Source organism: Cuculus canorus, chromosome 1 (assembly GCF_017976375.1).
Source record: "Cuculus canorus isolate bCucCan1 chromosome 1, bCucCan1.pri, whole genome shotgun sequence".
In the NCBI taxonomy this organism is placed as follows: Eukaryota; Metazoa; Chordata; class Aves; order Cuculiformes; family Cuculidae; genus Cuculus; species Cuculus canorus.
The window spans coordinates 159593206-159616647 of NC_071401.1; the positions used below are offsets into that span (position 1 = coordinate 159593206).

Genomic DNA, 23442 nt, shown 5'->3' on the forward strand with positions numbered 1-23442 from the left:
AAGGAGACTTTAAATTATATAGAGGGTTGTTTTTCTGTTCATGATTTATCTGAAGTGTCAGGTTCTGTGTCTTTTCAAACAAAAATAGTTTATAGAAGACAAATTGGATGATTTTGGATAGAAGGCAGAAAACTTGATGTTTTCTCCCTGCCTTTAAAACACTTGTTTACATCTTGGGGAAAAAAAAAAAAAAAAAGAGAGAGAGAGAGAGAGAGAGAGAGAGAAATGTCTTTGAAGAGACAAAAGCAAACGAAATGTCAGATCTGGTTTTTAAAGTGAACTTTACTACCAAGTCCATTATTTTCTGTGAACAAATGCATGAAAACTTTCAGAATTGTTTGAGAGCTTTTGTAGATGATGCATGTGCACTTTCCTTAGGTTGGTTAGCTGCTTTTTGTACCCTTATATCTGCACTTTGTTGTGACTAATAATGCATTTACAGATGTGGACAGTACTTCTTTCTGCAACAATTTGGATTCTTTGCTTTTCCTGAAACCTGTTTGGTGAAAAGTGGACTTTATAACAAAAGTACCCAGTAATTGCAGTAGGAAGTCAGGACTAAATGGAAATTAAGCACACAGAAAACTCTGTAAATATTACCCTGAACTTCTAGTGACTTGTGGTAAAGTATTCGGTTGTGGAGCTGTACCCAGATCCAGAAAGGGGAATGGAGAAGAGGAAGAGGGAATGTATTGGATTTTGAACTTGGCTCACGTGGAGAGAAACACTGAAAACTGTACTTCTGAGACACCTGGTTTTCTTTTGGGCAGTTCGGTCTTCATGGGACTAAGCCTGGGAGACAGCAGTGATCGGGCCCTCTCAGTTAGTCTAGAAATGATGGGGAAATGACAGAACAGATGGGGTTATATGACATGTAACCCATTTAGTAGATGAAAACCTGTATGTTTCTACAGAACTATACACAGGAAAGGACTACTCCTTGGTAAAAAATGTGTTCCATGGTACGACTTTTAAAGTAGAGGTCAGACCCATGTAAAATGGCTTGTGTTAAATTAATTATGGAATTATTATGGATTTAATTTCTGTAATGATTCTCCTTTCATTTCCATTCCCTTAGGGATACATGCCATGAACTCTTGGGACACGTGCCTCTACTTGCTGATCCCAAGTTTGCACAGTTTTCACAGGAGATAGGACTTGCTTCACTGGGAGCATCTGATGAAGATGTTCAGAAATTAGCCACTGTGAGTCAAAATCTTTTTGTGGCATGCTCTCTCATCTGTCCTCCTCTTTGGTTGATAAAATGACGTGCATTGTCTTACTAGAGCTGACTGCATTTTCAGGTTGCAGATGACTATGATTTGACAATCACAGAGCTTTAGGTATTTTTCCATTGTTTTTAGTAGGAGCAAAGCTGAATACCTAGTCTTCAGACAGTCAGTTTTATTTTTTATGTGTAATAGCCACTACTTTTCAGTATCTGAGGTGGATTTTGTCTGCATTAAGGTGCTGGAAACAAGCAAGGTAATTTTGAAAAAACAGAAAACATTTTGGTGTATGCTCTCAGATTTATCCTGTTAGCTTCTCCACAGCTGGCTACTTTTGGCTCCAGCACTGCTATTTCTGTACTCACTGTTCTGTTTTGCAGTAGTTCACTGTACTGTAGTGTGATGGATTTTGAGATGATGTTGTATCCTTGCTGCTGCTCCTATTGGAGAATAAGTGGTTGCTAAGCCAAGGCTTAGTAACCACAGTAGATCTAGGAGCAGTAGATCTAGGTCAAATGCCCGAGCCAGTGGCTGTGAGATGGATTTTATGTTGCATCAATGAGGCACATGCCAGTGGATAGAGGCTGTGTGTTAAAGATTAAATGGCACTGACCTCCCAGCTGGAACCTTCTTGGCTCTTGTATGAAGGACCCTCAGGTTGCACTGAAGGGCCCTGTCATGTTCCCAGGACTCTCAGCTCCTGCCCACGTATCAGCCATGCTGTATTGCCATTCCAAATAACTCATATGCAGCCCTTTGCATCATGACATAGGTTGCAGAATCCTGGTCTGTTCAGTTGTTTTCACTTACCACATGCTTCCTTTTGTGATCCTGTTAAATCTAATGCTGCAAAGAATTTAATGATAGACTCATAGAATCCCTAGGATGGAAAAGATCTTTGAGATCATCAAGTCCAACTGTACCTGTCCACTACTCATTAATTAATCATATCCCTCAGCACTTAATCTACCCATCTTTAAAGTACCTGCAGAAATGGTGACTCAATCGTCTTCCTAGGCATGATGTTCCAGTGCTTGATAACCCTTTCAGTGAAGAAGTTTTTCCTAACATTTAATCAGAACATTCCCTGGTGCAGCTTGAGGCCATTCCTTCTCGTCCTATCACCCGTCACTTGGGTGAAGAGATAAACACCCACCTCACTAAAACCTCATTTCAGGTATTTGTAGACAGTGATAAGGTCTCCCCTCAGCCTCCTCTTCCCTAGGCTAAACGACCCCAGCTCCTTCAGCCGCTTCTCTTAAGACTTGCTCTCCAGTTCCTTCACCAGGTTTGTTGTTCTTCTCTGGACACATTCCAGGACCTCAATGTCTTTCTTGTAGTGAGGGGCCCAAAACTGAACACAGGATTTGAGGTGCAGCCTCACCAGTGCTGAGTACAGGGGCAGAATCACTTCCCTGGTCCTGCTGGCCACACGGTTTCTGATATGAGCCAAGATGAACCTTCTTGGCCACCTGGGCACATGGCTGGCTCATGTTCAAGCAGCTGTCAACCAACACTCTGAGGTCCCTCTTTGCCAGGCAGCTTTCCAGCCACTCTTCCCCAAGACTGTAGCACTGCATGGAGTTTTTGTGTCCCAAGGGCAGGACTCGGCAGTTGGCCTTGTGAAACCTCATCCCACTGGACTCAGCCCATTGATCCAGGCTGTTCAGATCCCTTTGCAGAGCCTTCCTACCCTCAAGCAGATTGACCCTTCCAGCTTGGCATCATTTACAGACTTACCAAGGGTACTTTCAATCCCCTCATCCAGCTCATTGATAAAGATATTGAACAGAACTGGACCCAACACTGAGCCCTAGGGGATACCATTTGTGACCAGCCTCCAGGTGGATTTAACACCATTTACCACAAGTCCTTGGGCCCAGCCACCCAGCCAGTTTTTCACCCTGCAGAGAGTATGCCTCTAGAATACTCTGAAAGTCCAAAATAGCCCCCTCCCTACTTCTCCTAAAACTGAGAATTCCACCTTGTAATTGCTATGCCCCAGGCATCCTCCAACCATCACATCTGGCACAAGGTCTTCTCTATTCACCAACAATAGGTCCAGCAGTGCACCTTTCCTAATTGGCTCACTCACCAGTTGTATCAGGAAGTTGTCTACTACACACTTCAGGAACCTCCTAGACTGTTTCTTCTCTGCTGTATTATACTTTCAGCAGACATCTAGTAGGTTGAAGACTCCCACAAGGACAAGGGCTAGTGATTGCAAGAGTTCTCCCAGTTTCTTGTAGAATAAATCATCAGTCTCTTCTTCCTGGCTGGGTGGTCTATAGCAAACTCCCACCACAATATCTGCCTTGTTAGGGGCTCTGCTGAATTTTACCCATAAGCACTCAACCCTGTCATCACCATAATTAAGATCTAAGGTATCAAAACACTCTCTAACATAGAGGGCTATCCCACCACTCCTCCTTTGTTGCCTACCCCACCTGAAGTGTTTATAGCCAGCCATAGCAGCACTCCAGTTATGCAAGTCATCCCATCATGTTTCTGTGATGGCAGTTATATTATGGTCTTCTTGTCTTGCAACTAATTCTAGTTCCTCTTGTTTATTGCCCAGGCTGTGTGCATTGCCATAGATGCACTTCAGCTGAGCTGTTGATCCCACCGTACTCCTAGGGGGAATAGTCTTAATTCCTAAGTGACTACTCACCAAATTTTCTAACCCATCAATAAACTTCACATCTGTGCTGCCGTTTGAAGTGCTACCCCTCACTTCCTCTGAGGTGGCAGACCAAAGGTCCTCACCAACACACCATTCCTCAGACACTGTAGTGTCATTCCCAGGCTTTTTTTCTATCAAGCCTGGTTTTGTCCCCCTCCATCTTCATATCTAGTTTAAAGCTCTATTTATGAGCCCTGCTAGCTTCTTAGTAAGTATTATCTTGCCCCTTGGGGACGAATGTACTCTATGCTTGGACAAGACTGGTGCTGTGCAGGCCAAGCCATGATCAAAGAAATCAAAGTTATGCTCCTCACATCAGGTTTGGAGACAGGTGTTTATTTCTTGCCTCTTGCTGTTCCTCCCCTCATCATTCTCTGTAGTTGGAATGACAAATGAGAACACTACCTGTGCATCCGATCCCTTCACCATATATCCTAAGGCCCTGAAGTCCCTTTTAATTGCCCTCAGAATTCTTGTATGGATTTCATTACTACCTACTTGAAAAATCAATAGAGGATAATAATCTAAGGGCCTGACCAGGGCTGGAAGTTTTCTTTCCACGTCTCTAACCGAGGCCCCAGGTAGGCAGCAGACTTCCCTATGTAATGGGTCTGGTCTGCAGATTGGGCCTTCTGTTCCCTTCAGAAGGGAGTCCACTGTGACAATAACCTGTCTTTTCTTCTTAGCAGAGGTTGTTGTGATGGACGGCTTAGGGTATCTTAACCCAGAGAACACTTCTAGGCTGTGAGACTCATCATCCTCATTGAGGTTCGGTTCCCCTTGCAGAGCTTTGTGCCTGTTGTGTAAGGGAACCTGGGAGGCTGAGGTTAGCACAGGGGAGACACTTTTGCTGTGTAGTGAACAAATATATGATATTAAAACAAACTTCGTATTTAAATATTTTATCTCATGAAAAACTCCGTGACAACCAGCAAAAGAACAGATTACTTAAAATCTTACTCAGTGTGCTGCTGATTTTCTACATAAGAAGTACACTGGGGATTTAAATGACTGGAAATAACTTGTATATGGTGTTGAAGGCAGATTCAAACTAGGTTCAATTAAACCGTAATAATTTTGATGCACTGGCTTAGCGGTGGCTTAGAGTCAAGCCTGCTGAAAAAGCAGTTTGTACCTGTTTGTCAGCTTTTTCTTTTGTAGCACTCCAGAAATGGCCACCAAATTTATTTGATCAAATGAGACTCATTTCTTAGTTAGACAGTCTTGCTTATGGCCAGTTCTCTCACATGCGTCAGGGTGTGTTTCTTGGTTTTCTAGGGGGTGTCAACTGAGAAGATAGTGGTGTTCCTCTGGAGGAATAGTGAAAGTTGTGTGTCTGTTTGCACATTTGCTAGGAAGGGACTTAGTCGGAAGCTGACCTACTTTGTAATGATCTGCATCCTCAAGAGAAACTAGCCAGCTGGCTGTCCCTGTAGGTATTTGAGCAAAAGAGTATGTCCAAGTCTTCTACCCCAGAATAACCTTGGATAACATGGGCTTGTTGTAGAGGGCATTGTTGGGACTGATGTTTGAGGAGAGATATTAATATAAAGTGGTCTCTGAATATTATATAAATGCTTTTACTCCTCCTCCTCACAGAAGTTCCCAGTGAGGACTGACTGTGTCTTCTGAACAATAAGCTGCTCCTGAGTCACAAATCCAAAAATAAAAGAAGACAGCTGAATCACTTTCCCTTATCATACTGAGAATTTGATATCTGAGTCAAAGTTGATTTCTTCTATGCTGGAAATAGTTCCTACAAGTGGAAGAGACATTTAGAGAGAGACTTAAGGTAACCAAGGTGGTGGTATTTTTCTTAGAAGCACACTGAGGGGGCTGTGCTCCCCTGGGGCAGGTGCTTGACAAATACAGAGTGGTTCCTTGCCCTAAAATATGCAATGTAAACAGTCAACTTGAGAGCAAGTAGAAAGAACATCTCTCAGCAGTGAGGGTGAGGAGGCCAAGAAATTCATTCAGCTGGGCACCAGATGTCACCTAAGGTGCTATTAACTGACTTTTGCAACATTTGGTTTAATTTCCATACTAGAAAACGACCAGAGATGCAGTGAGCTGAGAAATGCCAGCCAAGAGCCTGAACACAGAAAGGCAGTGCAGGTTCCAGCAAGGCGACTTCAAAGTAAATAGAGAAACAAATGAACAGAGCGAGAACATGCATATTGATGAGCTTGAAGCAATATGCCCAAACCAAGCTTGCCATTAACATGACCTGTTTCAAAAGATAGCGACATTAACAGCTGAGCCATTAGAGGGAGGACAATGGCTTTAGGAAGAGAGGAAAGTGCCTCTTAGGAATTCAGACCAGAAAAGGAAGAATTATTACAGGTGATTTCATCATCTTTCACTCCATTCTGCTTTCAAAAGCCACCAGAAGCGGCCTTGATAGATCCACTCTTTGTGCCTCATCAGTTCTGAGCTGCAAAGGAAAAGTGCTGAGGTTTTTGTCCCTGCAGAGCTGACATGGTGGATGTTGAGCAAGCTGGAGTCTGGTCCCTGGGCAGATTAGAAGTGTTTGCTAAATTCCAATTAATCACATCTGTGCAGTCCCACTGAGGGTAGGTATTAAATAGGAAAGCATTGCAGAGGCCCTGGTGCTGCCCGGCTGCAGGGTAAGAGGCTTGAAAAGAAAGGATGTAAACTCTCCCCATTCTCTCGTTTGAGTCTGGTAGTTGGACTGGGGCAAGAAAAAAGGAATGGCTTCTGCTGCTTTTTAGAATTAAGCATTCTTACCATAAAAAGTGGAATATTCAAAGAGCGAAGCAACTACCTTTGGAGTGTTTTTTCAGAGCTGCAGTTTCCTTTACAGTGTTTTACAAGAACAAGAAAGAGGGAAGACACAAAAAACAAGTGGCTGAGGGACATGTTACTGAAACAAACCAAGATATTTGCACAATCCACTTTTTTTTCCCTTGTAGTGTGGTATAATGCAATCACTAATTAAGGAAATACAGTATTGGCCATGCATGTCTGAGTGCTAATTATTACCATCATCATTACTGATGTTTTGTGCTACTCTGTGTGACTTTCTAAAAATGCTTTTGACTTGGTTTTTTTTCAAGCGTGCCTGGTTCCTTCTACTTTTACGTAACACAAAAATAAACAAAGACTGTCTTTTCTGCTTACCTATCAAACCATGAGCTGTAGAGAGGACTTGACATGAGGTGTTTCAGCTAATTTATATATAATTTACAACACATTTAACAGCACATAACGTAAGGTTTTGACAGGAAAATTGTACCAAAAACGTACCTGGGTTTACATTTCAGAATTACTTTGTAATTTGTGGACTTGGAAGCCAGAGAGCAGCTGTATTTGTAAAGCTGCAAGTCGATAAGCAGGACTCTGTCTCTCTAATGGCAGAATGCTAATGGCAGAAATGCCTCCCAGGTCCTGGTGAGTTGTTTCAGCACAGGCCATGTTGCCCCTTCGTAATGAAGTATGTATAGGTTGTGTTTGCGTATAAAAAATTCAGGAAGGGCATGTTAACCGGTGGTGGTTCCAAAAGAGGATGTTTACAGAGCGTCTGTGGTTTGTATGCGGTTTATCATCAAATCTTTCCACTCAGAAAATTTGGTCATTAGGGACTAATTAGTCACACTAAGTTTTTTTCTTCCCTAGTGGTTTCTTACTGGAAGTTATGTTTAAATCATCATTTCTCTAATACTGTAAAACTTCCACCTTCTAATCTTTCTTGATATTTGTTCTGGTATTTTAATAGTGTGAGACATCAGAAACAAAAAAAAAATTCTCTTGGTTTTGCTTGCCTCTATGCAGAAAACCACAATAGCGAGTTGCTTCCGAATTTGAAAGAATCATGTGTCATGAGGTCTTGAAATGCATTTCAGCCTTGTTATGAATCTAAATGTTTTACCTTGCCTGGATGATGACTGAAGTCAGTGGTTTATTTCTAAAGCTGATTTCAGTTTATCTTTATGCATATCACAAACAAAATATTTCATATATACATGCTGGGATAAAAATACTGTTCAGAACCACTTCTCTGGGAGAAATCAATGGTAATTCATGTGAGCCTACTTGCCTGTCTTTTCTCAGGATGTACATTATCTGGTTTTGTTGGCTTCATTCTAGTTCTTCTCCCAGGCTGAACAACTGGCACATAATTACATGTTACACTTGCTGAGGAGATAACCAGGATGGAAGAAAAGGGAGTGTTGCAGCTAAACACTGACTGAGTTGCTTTTGGTAACTTTGGGTAGACACAGTGTTCATGGTCCCTAGACAGACCAGGCTGTTGCAGTCTCTCATCTTCAAAACCAACAGATTAGATTTCCCAGAGGGGCTATTTGATAGTGCTAGTCTATAACTTCAGCTTGTGAACTGGATTTGCTGTCTTCCTCCATGAATGAACAAATGCAGAAAGAAGAAAACTATGAAAATATTTGAGATTTCGAACATTCCCACCGTGCTTTTGAAAAATCCAGACTGCTTGAATGTTACTCATTTATAGCTGCAAAATGGTAGGCAGCAAACTAGGCACTGTGGTAATCAGGTACCCTGCTGAAGCTATTATGCTGTGTGAAAATAATTATGAATTGGCCAGCTGAAACTTGGTATTATAGCCCAGGAGCCATGGCATTCAATGAGCATATTAAATCTCTGCTTGATCTTTTTCCTGTATCCCAATCGCATGCCATATCTGTGTGATGAATGCCAGGAGTGAGCACAGTGAGTACCGTAAGTCCAGTGGTGACAATAGAGTTCCTTGCAAAGGAGTTGCTTCCCTCTATACCTGTAGTTAATGAATAAAGGTGCTGTAGCCTGAAGAGCCAGGAGTGAATACGATTTAATACCTGCTTGAGTAAATTTGGATGGACCTAGGGGAGACAAATGCAATGACTCTAGGAATGTGTGTCACTTGGGGAAGATGAACAAATTCCTAGTGTAAAAGATAGGACTGTAAAGCTGAAGTCTGATATGATGTATCACTATATTCAGACCTTGTCCTGCCACACAGCGTGAGACTGGAAATACTATGATCCATATTGTTCATGAGCAAATGACCTGGACTGTGTTTCTGTTCCTGATTTTGACCAGGCAAAACCACCTACTTGTGGTTTGGAAATTGCCCAAGTGCAAAATCTGAAACTGATACAAGAACCAGAACAGAAAGCTGATGAAACCTTCTGGCCTTCTTAGTCATTACGAAGTCATGCAGCTCTGTTTGCATCAGGAAAGAAGGGTAATTTCCATTGATTGGTGAGGTGTTGCTAGGCTCACTGGCTCTCTTCTAAAAGCATGCCCTAATTTGTGGGTTCACTGTGCATAACGTTCTAAAGGAATTAATAACAGGTAACAGTCCCCACTTCTTAAGGGTTACTTTCTGCATTGCTTTTTGATAAAGTAGCTGAAGCACTAATGTCAGGTCCTTCCTTCAGTATGTGTAATGAAATAGGCGAGCGAAAAAGATAGTGTGTATATCACAGAACCAAACTAAAGAAGAAACCAACTTGTAGATTCTAGGGATCAATATTTAGTATTTCAGAATACTGTCGTGTTCCCCAGCAGTGCATTTGCATGGTCATCACATCATTTGCACAACAACAAAGCCTCAGCAGCGATACTTAACTAACCTTGTAACTCAAAACCAAATGCCTCGGTACTGTATGAAAGTAAATTAGCACTCCAGAGAAGTTACTACAGACAAAGTTGGAAGAGTTCTGTTGCTGAAATGTGAGGAAACACTCAGTGTTTTCTGCAGAAATTCTGACAGTTTATAGAGGCTTTTGTTCTGGGTTTGGAAAGAATCTGTTCCCAGGTTTGGATCTGTAAAAATTGCTGTGCTGGTCAGAGAGAACAGCTGTTGGCTTCTGCTCAAATGCAGTCATAAATAACTGCTTAGGAGGGATATAATAATAGAATGAGCATATCTGATTCTTTTCAAAGGTTTTAAAGTTTCTGACCGTTCAGAAGCTCAGGGAACTCTTGAGCCAATTTCTGTGTATTTAATTATCCTGAATAGATTTCTATCCAGAGACAGCTCTTTATCTTTGAAGACGTGTAAATTTTTAGTACCTGCAGCAACTTGGGCAAAGAGCTCTGTGGCTCAACTATTCACTCTTCCGTGAACTATCTCCTTATGCTGTTTTAAACCTAATTCCTAATAGGTATTTTTGTGTTTAAAGAGGGAACGATCAAATCATCCCTGTATGCTTTCTTTGTGCCATCATGACTTTGAAGAACTGATCCATTTCCTCCATTAGTCATCTCCTTTGCCGGATTGAAAATCAGTGGTTTGTTTAGTTATTCATTCTGTATCTTTGAGCATATTATTTCTTCCCTGAACCCTTTCCATCTATCAAGCTAGAACTGGAAAAGAAAGAGAGAGGATGTGTCAGTCACAACAGGGTAAACAAGCAGTTTGAACTCTAATCCAAGTTTTGGTTAATAGCAGCATTGTGTAGTTGAGCAAGTTTTGGGTGTACTTGCTATGGAATTGTGAGTCTTTGTACGGCAGGAAGAGTGGACCTTTGTTGTAGACCTGATATGGCTGGCTGCTTAGGGACAGGAGAAATGGGCTGCATCCAGATGCAGGAGGGAGGTGGATCCATCTTCATCAACCAGTATCACTATTTAAGGATACGAGCCTTCTGCAGTTTCTGCTTAGCACAAGGTACAAAGTGCTGATTCTGCTGCTGCAAGTTTTGTGAGGGGACAGGAGAAGTAATTTAAACAGTGAAGAAATCATGTGTCAGCCACTGCAGTGAAGGTGGGGAGCTGGACTACAGATGTTGGAATTGTGGTGGGCATTTTTTTATTTGTAGAGGGTGGTATAAAGTCCTGGTTTGCAAAACATTTTTAAGTACAAACTTCCTGATTTAACTAGTTCTGGTCTGAGTAGGTCAACATAGGTCATTTTATATCTGGAAATGAAACTTTTTGTGTTTTGTACTGTGTCAGTCAAAGACAAGAACATCAAGGCAGGCTTGCCTGTCGCTATGAGGGTGCCCAGTTGGTCAGGTCCGTGATCTGCTTCTTGAGAGGATCTCAGATTGCCCTGATAGGCAAAATTTTGCACTCACGAGTAAATAGAAATAGTGTTGTTTTATAACATGCTTGTATGTTTGTATGCTTGGGCTTCTAATGAGGAGGCTAGATCCAAGAGAGAACTAATTTGACTTAATTGGGAGCAGGGAAGGAATTAGAAATTTTGCCATAGACATAATATAGCTCCTTTTAGACGCTTTAGATAGGACGCTGCTTATGAAGATCAAACCCTAAGCAGTTAGAAGCACTAAAGAAAAAGCCTCTAATAAAATAACAAATTACAGCCAGACACTGGATTTGGTTTTATTTCTTGTAGCATTATGTTTCCAAAAGTGGTTAGATAGTAATCTGTGAGGTTACTGAACTGCAAAGGCAAATTTACATGCACAGAAGTAATACATTTTGACATGTAGGTTAACAAGAGAATGGTGCAAATTTCACACAGCACTGGCTTGCTAATTAAGTTTGTTTATTTTCAGAAGCAACTTCATTTTCATTAAGAAATTGCAGATTCTGCAATAGTAATCTTTGATGGTAGTTCAATCGCTTACACTCTGAATGAGTGTTCTGCTACAACAGCAATGAAAATAAGCCTCTATAAAAGACCTCAGGAAGAATTTCTGGAACTTAGGAGTGCACGCAAGGGGCAAGCATCTACCATTTCGGTGTTGGATCCAGTTGAGACATGCTGAGGAATAGGTGGAAGGAGTCTATGAATTTTAATAGAGTTTTTTTTCATATTTGTTTTCTCTTTTGACCTGCAGTAGGAAATGTATTAGCAAAAAGGCATAAAGTCTCTTTTACAAAGCATATGTATCTGGGACAAAAGAAAGCACCCAGCACACACTTTCAGTGAGCAACAATTGCAGAGTGTTTCGGGTATTAACTACAAACAAAGGATGTATGTTACAGGAGTAAAGATTTAAGTAAGGAAAATGGGGAAAAAAAGCAGTAGAAGAAAGATTTGAAATATATTGCTACTGCTTTTCCCATCTGCCCCTGTGCCTTCACCAATACATTGAAGGAAAAGGATAATCCTGGGCTCTGCGTAGATATCATTCATACTGACATTTCTACACTTATTTTTCTTTGGTTGTAGCATGTAAGTGTGGAACTTACTTGTAAAATGCATTCACATATAGTTCAGAACTGTGGGGAGTCTCATGCTGCTAAAGCTTTACATTTGTACTGTCCTACCTCCCATACTACGTTAAGAAATATTGCTAGAGGAAAATATGTGTATAGGCATCAAAGCAAACTAACAAAGTAAATTTTATAATGTTCCTTGCTTTTTCTATTGCGTTTGTTTATTTTTACTTAAACCCATAAAATTCCACTACGTTGAGCGGTAATTAGATCCTTTGTACACGACATGGAGATCTTCTGACAGCAGCACACATGTATGTGGGGAAGTGAAGGAGTTCAGCATGTGGAAATTCATTTCAAGCATGTCTAGGTCTCTCACAGGACCGAGGGAATGTCTGTGCTGTGAGTGCACAGGATAAGGGAGTTGGCTTTAGCCATGCTTTCCATGGAACAAAAGCTGCTGAGGAGTGCTATGCAAAAAGAAATTTGATGGCTGCAGGTGGGATTCTCTTGAGAGCAGCCCCCTGAATGCAGCTGGCTGGGACTTGCAGTGCTGTTGGGGTGGGTCAGCTCCAAGTTCCCCTTGCTTAGGGATCTGTGCACTCTTCTGCACTGTGCAGTGCAGCCATGGCTGCAACACTGCACACCCAGCCCTCCTCTTTGGATGCTAGTGGGCTCTTCTGGAGAAGAAAGCCAGGAGATGCTGCTTTCAAGCAGAAACCAAACTGATTACATGTCATGAAGAAGGGCTTCAACCCATGCGTTTATTTTTTTTATTGTCTGGGATATTTCAGTGAGTAATTTTGTTTCCAGAAAGAACATTCATATATGTAGCTACTATGCATAACCCAAATAGCATCTTCTTATGGAATGAGTCTTAAAATTCATGTCTATACGGAGCTGAAAAGATCCTAACTTAATATTCACAACTGTGTATAATCTGAATAATTTTAAATACTAGCTCAAGGACTGAGCATATCGCATGTGTTCAGTCTAATTCTCTCACCCAGCATATTCTTGGGTGTTTTCTTTGTATGCACAGATAAAAGTATGGAAGTAAGACAAAATATGGTTGGTATCCATAAAGAGCTAACTATGCCTAGGGCTTAATTGCTTAATGCTGCAGCTTTGGAAGTAGTTCTTGTGCCTGTCATCATCTTTCTATCAAATAGCATCAAAGTGCTGGATGGAATATTGTCCCATAAATTTTTAATTGAGATATTTTTGGGTGATCTACAGTAATGATTTTGTAAGTATAGCTTAATTATATATTTATAGCTCCAACTCTGATGCCACAAAAGGCCAAAGGGAGGTTTGTCATTGCTTTCAATGACTTTCGGTCTGTGGGCTAAGTACTACCCTTATTTCCATGTATACAGTCTCCTAAACGTCAATATGGTTGTACACATGCAGATGAAGGTAGGATTTGTTGCTGTAAAATTAATGCTAATCGTTTACTTTCCAAAGCCTCTTTTTTTAGGAATATAGGCTTCTGCAGAGAAAGAATCCACTCTGGAGGACACGTAATTTTGCAGTTGTGTCTCTTGCTCTGTCCATTTCAAGCTGACGTGGTACAGTCTGAAATGTATTCTGTTAGCTATCTCTTAGTGCTGGCTAAGAGTTTTTCAATTTGTTGATGATTTTGGAAAGTTAAAACAAACACTCTAAACCTGAGGGCATTGTTGAAGCCAAAGAAAAGTTTATGCAGAAAGGCCTTGAGTCTGTTAATTTTGGTTGTTTTGGTTTGATTCCAGCTGTGGCAGAAGTTGTCTTGGTGCAAGGTCAACAGAACATCAACATGAGGGCATCATTTCAGGCACAGTTTGAACACGCTCCACCATCAATATGTTTGTTAGGATCAAGTTTGGTTTGGGATTTTGCTTTTGCATCAGGCAAGGTATTTGTTTTGACAAGATAACCTCGTTTCAGTTAGCATCTGTAAGCTTTATATTTTCTGTACATTATAGAGAACTTTCTATAGATCAGCATTGCGGCGTTGATAAATGTGATGTCCAGTAATAGTGGCAGATGACAAAACAGTTTGAACTCAGAGCTTTTTCAAGACATATTGGAAAGAGTGGGTACTTCCAGATTATTCTTTTTTCCCTATAACAGACTACTCATTTTCTAAATGTTTTTCGTCCCTCCCTGGAATCAGTGGGCCGTGATAGTTACAATTATATAGTTTGACTATATGAAAGTGGCTAAAATTATAGTCTAACAAGACATTTTACATTTCAAGAATGTCAACACCTTTATAGGATTAATTTTTCAAGTTTGAATAAACATATTATCTTACAAACAGATACAAATAATACATCAGCAATGAATTTAGGACCTATACAAGCACAGAAATCTTGCATATTAGTGGGAGCCTGATCATTAGTGACCATTTCAGAGAGATCTTCTCATTTGGTAAGTCACTCTTAGACCACAGGTGCTGTAAATTCCTTGGACTTCAGTACATCAAAGAGCTGTGATCTTTCTGCTCACAGGTACTTGCTCAAAATAACTTTTTCCCACCTTGCTGAATACATGTTCATGTTATTTGCTTTGTGTTTACAGACTTCTGGTAGGTACTGTAATGGTGACTTAGTTGACTACTCTGTGGTTACGATAGATTCATTTTACATGCCCTCATTGCTGAAAAACAGTGAGCCACAAGGAGATGTTCAACTATACTTGGAAAAGATTTTGTTTGGGGCTGTGAGAAACATGTTCAATTTTGATATATTTTTAGTAGCAAAATTAATAGATATTTGAAATTCCCTGAACCACTTTTCTGCTTTGATCTGTCTATCAGCTTGACATGAATAGAACGTGCACTTTTGTGCTGATGCCTACTATCTTTTTCTCGGGTTTTTTTGCAAGGCAGGTTAAGCTAATGCATTAAGAACCACAAAAGCATTTGGGAGTCCCTTTGCATTTATGTGATTAAAAGAACATTGAGTTTATATGCAGTGTTGCTGTTGGAATCTCTGATGTTTGAAAACAAGTCTTAGCTATTAAATCTGTTTTCAGTAAATGGATGCAAGAAGTTCATTTTCTCTTTTCAATGTTTAGAAAATCAATGTGGATGCTGTTATTTTCAGAATGAAGTCCTACTATTTTTTGCTCTTCAAAAATGAATTTGAAGTGGATGTGACTGCAAAGAAATAGTGTGGTTTTTTTTTCCTTGAAAAAAGAATTTTGAAGCATCACTGGCCCTGTCTCTTCAATGTGTTTCTGCCCCCACAGTTTCAGGGCTTATAGATGTTGTGATATCCTTCCAGCTCCAGGAGGATGCTCACTTTTCTGAAGATATGATTTCCCCTCATTAGCAGATCCATTAGAACTTTTGCTGCTGGTCGTGTACACAAGAACCTCATACCCCTCCTCAGCTAAAACGCATGGGAGGCTCAGTGACTCTTGTGCATCACTCCCTGCAGTGCAATTGCCGTATGCAGGAATCGGCCTGGCAATTAGGTGGAACTAATTCCCTGCTCTTGGGAATGGCATCATGAGAAACACCAAATGTGCCTGATGCCTTCCCCTGGGAATGCCTGTCAGGGATAATGCTGGGGTCTATCTCTGTGCTGGCCACAGACAGTTATTAAAGAGGCCTTGCAGCCCACAGTAATTAATTCTGGCAGTGGACTGGCATAGGGTGGTGATTCAGCAAACTCTCTGCTTATAAAATAAGGACTGCCTGCACTGTGATTTGTTACTGCACCTTTGCTTCTTATTAATTTGTGGATTTGCCTTACCAGTCGATCAAAAGCTTGTCCCAGATAAGTGGAAGAGGCTCTGCTCCTGGTTTTCCCCTTATGCAGTTTCCTTAGAGATTGAAGCATGTGAAAAAGGACAGATTCTGCCTTCTCAGCCTGAAAAGCTTTTCTTGGTATTTAAGGGAATGTTGCAACTTTATGCCTTCTCTTCTGAGTCTCCTTCTTAATGTGCTTGCTGAGGAGTAAAAATGGGTCTTTTTAGAGAAGGGGAAACTACATCAGACCAGTGCTGAGGTCTACAGGTGGAAAACAGGACCTCAAGGTCGGGCTGGTAGAGGCGCTGGCTCTAGATGTTGGAAGCGTCTGAGGTTGTTCTTGTCTGTCCTCTGGATATTCTTCTAAGCAATGCAGTTCAGAATTGTGGCAACAACCCTAGAGCTGATGATGCCCCATAAAATAGGAATGCTGGCAGGTGAAAGACAGCTGAATGGTCTTTTTTATGTGTATTTTTTCCAAATTCTGTTCTAACTTGTATCATATCAACTTGACCCTTTGCTAGAGGAATCATAGTCTCCAAGATGTAGCATAAGCCACAATGCTGAGGGGGAACTTCTAGGATACCAGCCCTTGCCCATGCAGTGTATAAAATCAAGAAAGTTCTTGCTTTGATAGGTTTTGTTAATCCAAAGTCCTCATTTGAAGGAGTAGCAGGAAAAATCCAGAAAAAAAAAGAATGGCGGAAGCCTGTCAGTTGTGAAGGATCATGGTGGATCAAGTGTGTTACATGAGGCAGCACAGACTGAACATTGTGTTTGGACAGCAGCGACATCTACGTATTCAGCTTTTAAAATTTTCTTTTTAGCTTGACTTTCAGAGGACCCCATCTCTTCGAGTCCCAGCTTACATGTTGAAAGACCTGACTGTGCCTCTTACATTAACTGAGTGAAATCTCTAGATGGCTGAAATTTGAAGCAACACTTTGCAAAAGAAATGAGCAAATATTCACTTCAGCTGCCATAGGGAACACTGAACATGAATTCACGTTACATGTTGTAAAATAAAGTGGAAAGGGAATGGCTCATTATTGCACCTCATTTGTTCGTAATAACTCCATATGAAATTAATAAACCTTAAAACCCCAATTGTTTAGAACCTGTTCAAGATAAGAGTCCAATGATAGGGAAGGGGAAATAGGAAGGGTAAAGCACTAGGGCTTCAATGCCTTATGTTTAACAAATGATCTAAGCAGCACTTCATAGTTTCAACGGTCTCAACTCTTTTGCTGCATATCAAGCTTCAGCACTATTAGCTAATTATGTTGAAAAAAAGGAAGTTCTTTCCCTGACAACGTTGAGCAAGTTCAGGCAAGTGCGCTTTTGTGGGATTGGTTGTTTGCATTATTGCTATGACCACTAGCTCTGGTGGAGGGGAGTTGCTGCCTTGTCAGGAAACATCTACACAGAAACACTTTCTGCTTATATGTTAAGCTTCCTGATTCTGTAGCTCCAAAAGTCTCTAAGGTTTTCAACAGACATAAAACGAGAGAGGTGATCAGACATCATCCTTGTGCAGAACAAGTGTAAATTCAGATTATTTAGGAGTAATTCAAATATTGGAGTGGGATATCCAATGGCTCCAACTTTGTGGAAAATAACTTCTTTTGGAGCAGCAGCAGCAGATAGATCCCAGAAGTGTTTCATCTTCCATTCTCTGCCTGCTCTTTAGAGTAGCAAGAGGGCGTCCTTCATGTGATAATGGACAGCAGGATGACACGTTCTCTCAAGAGGCACAAAGGTGTTAGTAGGAATGTCCTCCAGATCTTGCTCAAGAACACAGACTGCATCTGCAAGTTAGACAACTGCCATAAATATTGTCTTGATTTGTCTGGGCTCCTCCACAGGGTTGGAGGTATAGAGTTACTTCCTTACTGATACCACTGTGGCATTGTGTTGCTTGAGCTATGTTTTCTGTTTCCTTACAAACCCAAGAAGATAATTTTATTTTGGTTACCATTATGAATTTTTCTCCAGAAACTCATAAAAAAAAAGGAACATATCATTTCAAAGTACCCACAAGGGGTTAAGCCACATTGTGCTCCCTACAGTGCATGCTTTCTCTGAGCACTCCACACCTCTGTGTTAGAGGAATTTTCATGTAGTGATACTGTGTGCTATGGCTTTCTACAGAAATGCTATGGCTGGTGTGTATCTACCCCCGAGAGCTCTAATGAGCAGCACTACATCTACTCAACCATTCACCCTTAGTAAAAGGTCTGAATGCAAAGCAGTCAGATGAGGAAAAAAGGAGAATATTGTTAAATATATACACTTTCAAATCCCTGAAGGAAACCTCTTTTTGGTGAGCCTAAAGACATTTCAGACTGGCAGACTAAACAAAATACTTCAAGAAGGTAACTCTGAAAAATTAAACTTTATTTTCTCCTTTATAAATGCTGTTGGCTGTGAATAGGGTCACTGCCTTTGTTGGAGGTAGGTGAATCATCTATAATAAAAGACTTACCCACTGAATTTTACTTCTTTTCTGCTTTTGATCTATTCACAAGCTCATCATAAGATTTATTTGTTGTTCAAAAATCTCCCTGCATTTCTCCTCAATAATGTTCCTGTGTGAATAGCTGTCAAATAACTGGTATTGCTTGATGCTTGGACTCCAGCATTGGCTGCACTGGCTAGTTGCCTGGGTTACCTGTGTTAAATCTATTTCTTGTAGTGGAGCATTCTTGATACTCAACAGACTGCGAATTTTGAATAATTCAGTAAAATGTGAAGTGCCATCTGTTTTTTTGGTCACTATTGGTATCTCTGAGACTGAAAAACAAGCAACCATTCACAAATTTATTCGCACCAACTCTGAATGAAGAAAGAAAGCACAAACAGTCTTCGATACCTCTGAATCAATATTTTCTTTTTTTTTTGAGCAACTTTTACAGGGGGAAAGAAAACACCTTTACTTTGTTAAGTGTTAGGATTAACTTCCAACAATAGGATTTTTTAAAGTCTTTCAGTTGTATCAAACTATTGTTTTATAAGATATTTACAACTATATGAGAGATTTGATCTCTGTGTGAATAATTTTAGAGCTAAAATATCAAAGCTTTCCTTCTCTTCTAAAGAAAAAGAAATGAATCTTTGCATATTGTGAACATATCACATATCTGAATTAAGAGTGGTCCATTCAAATATCATAGAATCATAGAATCACCAGGTTGGAAGGGACCCACTGGGTCATCAAGTCCAACCATTCCTAATACTCCCTAAACCATGCCCCTCAGCACCTCATCCACCCGTCTCTTAAACAACGCCAGGGAAGGTGAATTAACCACCTCCCTGGGAAACTTGTTCCAGTGCCCAGTGACCTTTTCCGTGAAAAGTTTTTTCCTGATGTCCAGGCTGAACCTCCCCTCGCAGAGCTTCAGGCCATTCCCCCTTGTCCTGTCCTCTGTCACTTGGGAGAAGAGGCCAGCTCCCTCCTCTCCACAACCTCCTTTCAGGTAGTTGTAGAGAGCAATAAGGTCTCCCCTCAGCCTCCTCTTTTCCAGGCCAAACAACCCCAGCTCTCTCAGCCGCACCTCATAAGACTTGTTCTCCAGCCCCCTCACCAGCTTCGTTGCTCTTCTCTGGACGCACTCCAGAGCCTCAACATCCTTCTTGTGGTTTGTGGCCCAGAACTGAACACAGTACTCAAGGTGCGGTCTCACCAGTGCTGGGTACAGAGGGAGAATAACCTTCCTGGACCTGCTGGGCATGCCATTTCTGATACAAGCCAAGATTTCATTGGCCTTCTTGGCCACCTGGGCACATTGCTGGCTTATGTTCAGTCAGCTGTCAACCTACACCCCCAGGTCCCTCTCCTCAAATTATCCTTTGAAATAATAAATCCATTAGAAAGTATGCAAGGATGTTTTCTAAAGAATATTTATTTGGTACTGGTCTTGCAAGACTTTACATACGTTAGTAGTTGTATCGTCTTCATTACAACTAATTTTATATGTATATATATGTATATATATGTATATATGAGTGCCTGTGCTACAATGCGTCAGTTTGGGGCTACAGCCCCATTCCAATTAGCAGTTCATGTGTTGGTGAATATTCCTGTCCATGTGCTAGGGACGTAGTTACTCAATCACTCCTTCTTACCCCTCATGACAGGGAGTGCAAGTGAATCAGCTTTTGACGTGGTTGATATTCTCAGGACTCACCCTGATAATATCTTTACAAGGTATTTCTAGAAAATAGATAAAATCTCATGTTATACATCATGTTGAAAACACCAAGTGAACACAAATATCGGTCTCTAAGCTATACCATAAGAAAACTAAGCAAAGTGGAACGGCTTCAAAGGCCTTTTTATGGACAAGTAAGATTTTGAAGTACTGACTCTGTAACATTAGCACCCTACACCCTGCGCAAGCTCTTTGCACAGGTCCCAGGAGGGAAATTCCCAAATGCAAAATGATGTGGTATGAGGAGTGATTTTTCAAAGTCTTAGAAACCAGCTGGCTGAGGAGAATTTATCTTATCAGACCTTTTCCCTGCCTTTGAACAATGAGGTTTTTTTTAGCTGTCATAGATGTAACAGCTGTCACTGATTTTTTTTCTTTTTCTTTTTGGTAGTCCAGTTTATAATGCAGGACAGTGCCTGAGCATGAAGAACAGGCATTGTGTTTACCCTGGAGAACAGGCTTAGAGTTTGCCAGAGCTTGATCTGTTCTGTATCTTTCCTGTGAATACTAAGACAACTGATCTGACTCTTCTTATTGTATATGTACTGGGCCAAACCAGCTACCCCCATACCTTATCTCTGACACTGGAAAATTATAGATATCTGGAAGACAGTATAGATCTAAAACTGTACAGTGCTCATATTTGCCTGCTATATTGCTTAATTTGTCAATGACTTTTGATTCAGGGACTCTGAGGGAAAAGATCTGCTACATCGGTGTTTAATAGCCCTTAATAGGATTTTTTCCCCCTTGGATTATTTCATAATTTTTGAACCCTTTTAGAAGGTGTTTCATGAACATGAAGGTAAATTATCTTTCATATATTTCAGTTAAATAAGACAAATCAAAATTATATCCTATGCTGTCGCATTCTCCTGGCAGTCTTGATTATTACATTAATGTCTCTTGTCTTAAAAATTATTTTTAATCCTTCCTTTGGCCCTTTGACTCTTTATCTTATTTTGCTGATTTGGCTAACAGAACGGCATTTTAGTGGAAGACTTTCCAAGAAATACAGGATTTATACAACATGGAAAGGCACCTTTCCTACTTCAGCACCTCACCTGTAGGTTGTAGCAGAGCTGCAGTTCACCTCAAAGACGAGGTGGTATTCGAAGTAAAGGGAGATGAGAAGATATGGCTGTAGCTTGTAGAGGAGCCACATATCTGAATCTGCAGTCTGAGGAGTATGCCTGAGACTGGTCCAAGAATTGACATCAGGACATGAGAACCTGGATGCCTCCATTTGTGCTTGCCTTTACCAGCCCACATGTAACCAAAAAGTAATAAGCAGCTATTTGCCTTCAGGTGAGGCTTCAAAAAATTTATTAATCTCAACCGACATTACTTTGGTCATTCCCACTCTGGTGTAGTTACACTGTGTATAATATAGAGTACCACAGTATAGTTTTCCGTACAAAGAGAGGCATAGAGCAGGTATTTATGCACCTGGTCTATAAAAAGTGCCTCTATATAGTTAGTATTATCAGTATGCCATGGTGTTTGTAGGCTTGAGATCACAGCTTGCCAAAGCCTACAGAATCTGGTAATACACCGATCCGCCTCTGTGTGGCTCTCTGTGGATGGGGAGGATCTTGTGTTACTGATTGGTGATCTGAAGGTGGCAGCATTGGGTGAGCGTTCTCGTTTTCTGGGCTAAGCAGAGCTCTCTTAAACACAGAAATCGTAGTTGTTGCATATGGCAAATTTATGAAAAAATCAACTTTTGATTTGAAGGACTTTTTTAATGCTACAGCTTAATACTATAAGTTAGTAGCAAGCAGACGTATTTTATCATCTGGTCATTTTGTATGCATTTTGTTTGAATTAGTTTACTGAGAGTGCAAGTCTTATAGGTACTGAAGATACTCTCACATCAACAATGTTAGTTCATGAATATAATTCCCTTTTATAGTAATATTTTTTTTAATTTAATAAAAAAGATTCCTCTTTGTGTGTGTCTATCCATTGAGGAAGTGAACACCAAGGTTTCCCTCTGTATTGTGAACACGTTACCTCTGGGCAGCAGGGATTGCTCTCTCCTGTGCCAGTGTTAGCGCTGTACCTTCCACCTCTTCCTTCCCCATGAGTCCACATCCCTCAGGGAAATGGAAAGCGTTTCTCTTCCTGCCCTCCGCTGGTCTCACAGGTTTCTGTGTGGGCATTCAGGCTGCAGAATGACATCAGTTTGGTCCTCCTCCTGAGGACAAAGTTGTGGCTGCTCTTACAGATCTGTAACAGACAAACACCAGGCCACCCTTTTTTAGTTGTTGCAGACTTTAGGAGTGAAAATGATGATGATCACTGTATTTTTCCAGGATCTGAGCACTTCTGTACGTATTTCAGGATGTTTGTGTCCAGAGCATAAGAAATGCTACCAGATGGGTTCTTTAAACAGAGTTGAGGGGGAGGGGACAGATTCGAAGATGTTAGTGGGGTTTAAGTGTGAAACTGTGTGGTTCATTGCTGACAGTGGCAGCAAGGATAGAACCAGGACTGTAGCCTTCTGAAGGTTTTTCTGACAAAATATTTAGGCAGGAAATTTTGTAGTTTTCTTAATCGTAGGTCTCTTGGCTTCAGTCAACTCCTACAGTGATGCCATTGTCACTCTGTGTATCTGGCTGGCTGTTCCTCAAATGTCTTTTTTTGGGAACCAGTTGTCTTGGTCTTCCTCTAAATGGTAACATTAACTCATTGCATTGAGTGAAAAACATTATGCCAGCTTGGCTTATCTGAGTCAGTAACAAAGCCAGAGGTGGAACGCTGATTCTTTGTTTGACAGTGTTGTGCTTTTATCTCCTCCTGTGGATATCTGTGCCTTTGACTACTGTGATGGAATCTGACTCAAGGTATTTGAAGCTGTTGCAAACTTTCGTTTTTCCCAGCTGACTTAGCTGTTTTGGATCGGACACACGGCTCATGTTTTCATTCTTTTTTTATCACATCTTTCTACATAGTGCCATGCTGCATGAATCACTAGCTCTACAGGAACTTTTATGAGAGTCAGAGAAATAATTTCTCAATTTCTAAACATCTGTTGAACTTAAAAGAGCTGTTAATTTCTGCTTTTTTTTTTTTTTTGCGTTTAGTGTGATACTTAGCTTGGAAGAGAGGAGTTTAAGGAGGACATGGATGAAAAAACATCATTGTATTAGGATCCAGTTATTCAGAAGTTTAAGTTATTCAGAAAAACTTAAGATTAAGAGCAAAATACTGGGTTATTTCTTATCTGAAATTCATATTTCCTGCAAAGACATGTAAATGTTTTAGGCTTAGTGGAGTTATGTCCCCCAAACCTGAAACTGCCAGAAAATATAATAAACACACACACATAGAGGGATATTGCATGTATGTATCTGTATATGTATGCAGTATTTTCATATAAGTTAGAAATCAACTTCTAAAAGCTTTCATATGTAGAAATAGCTAATAGCTTAATCTCATTTTTTTGATCTAACATCAAAAAGC

The 23442-nt window shown here is 40.6% G+C and overlaps 1 protein-coding gene across 1 annotated transcript in view; it reads left to right on the forward strand.

Moving 5' to 3' along the window:
• TPH2 (tryptophan hydroxylase 2) overlaps positions 1–23442 on the forward strand; it is a 55566-nt gene that overhangs the window by 22842 nt on the left and 9282 nt on the right. Inside the window, exon 8 of the mRNA XM_054073742.1 lies at positions 1079–1205. Coding sequence (XP_053929717.1) covers positions 1079–1205 — 127 coding nt within the window. The remainder of the gene's footprint in view (positions 1–1078; positions 1206–23442) is intronic.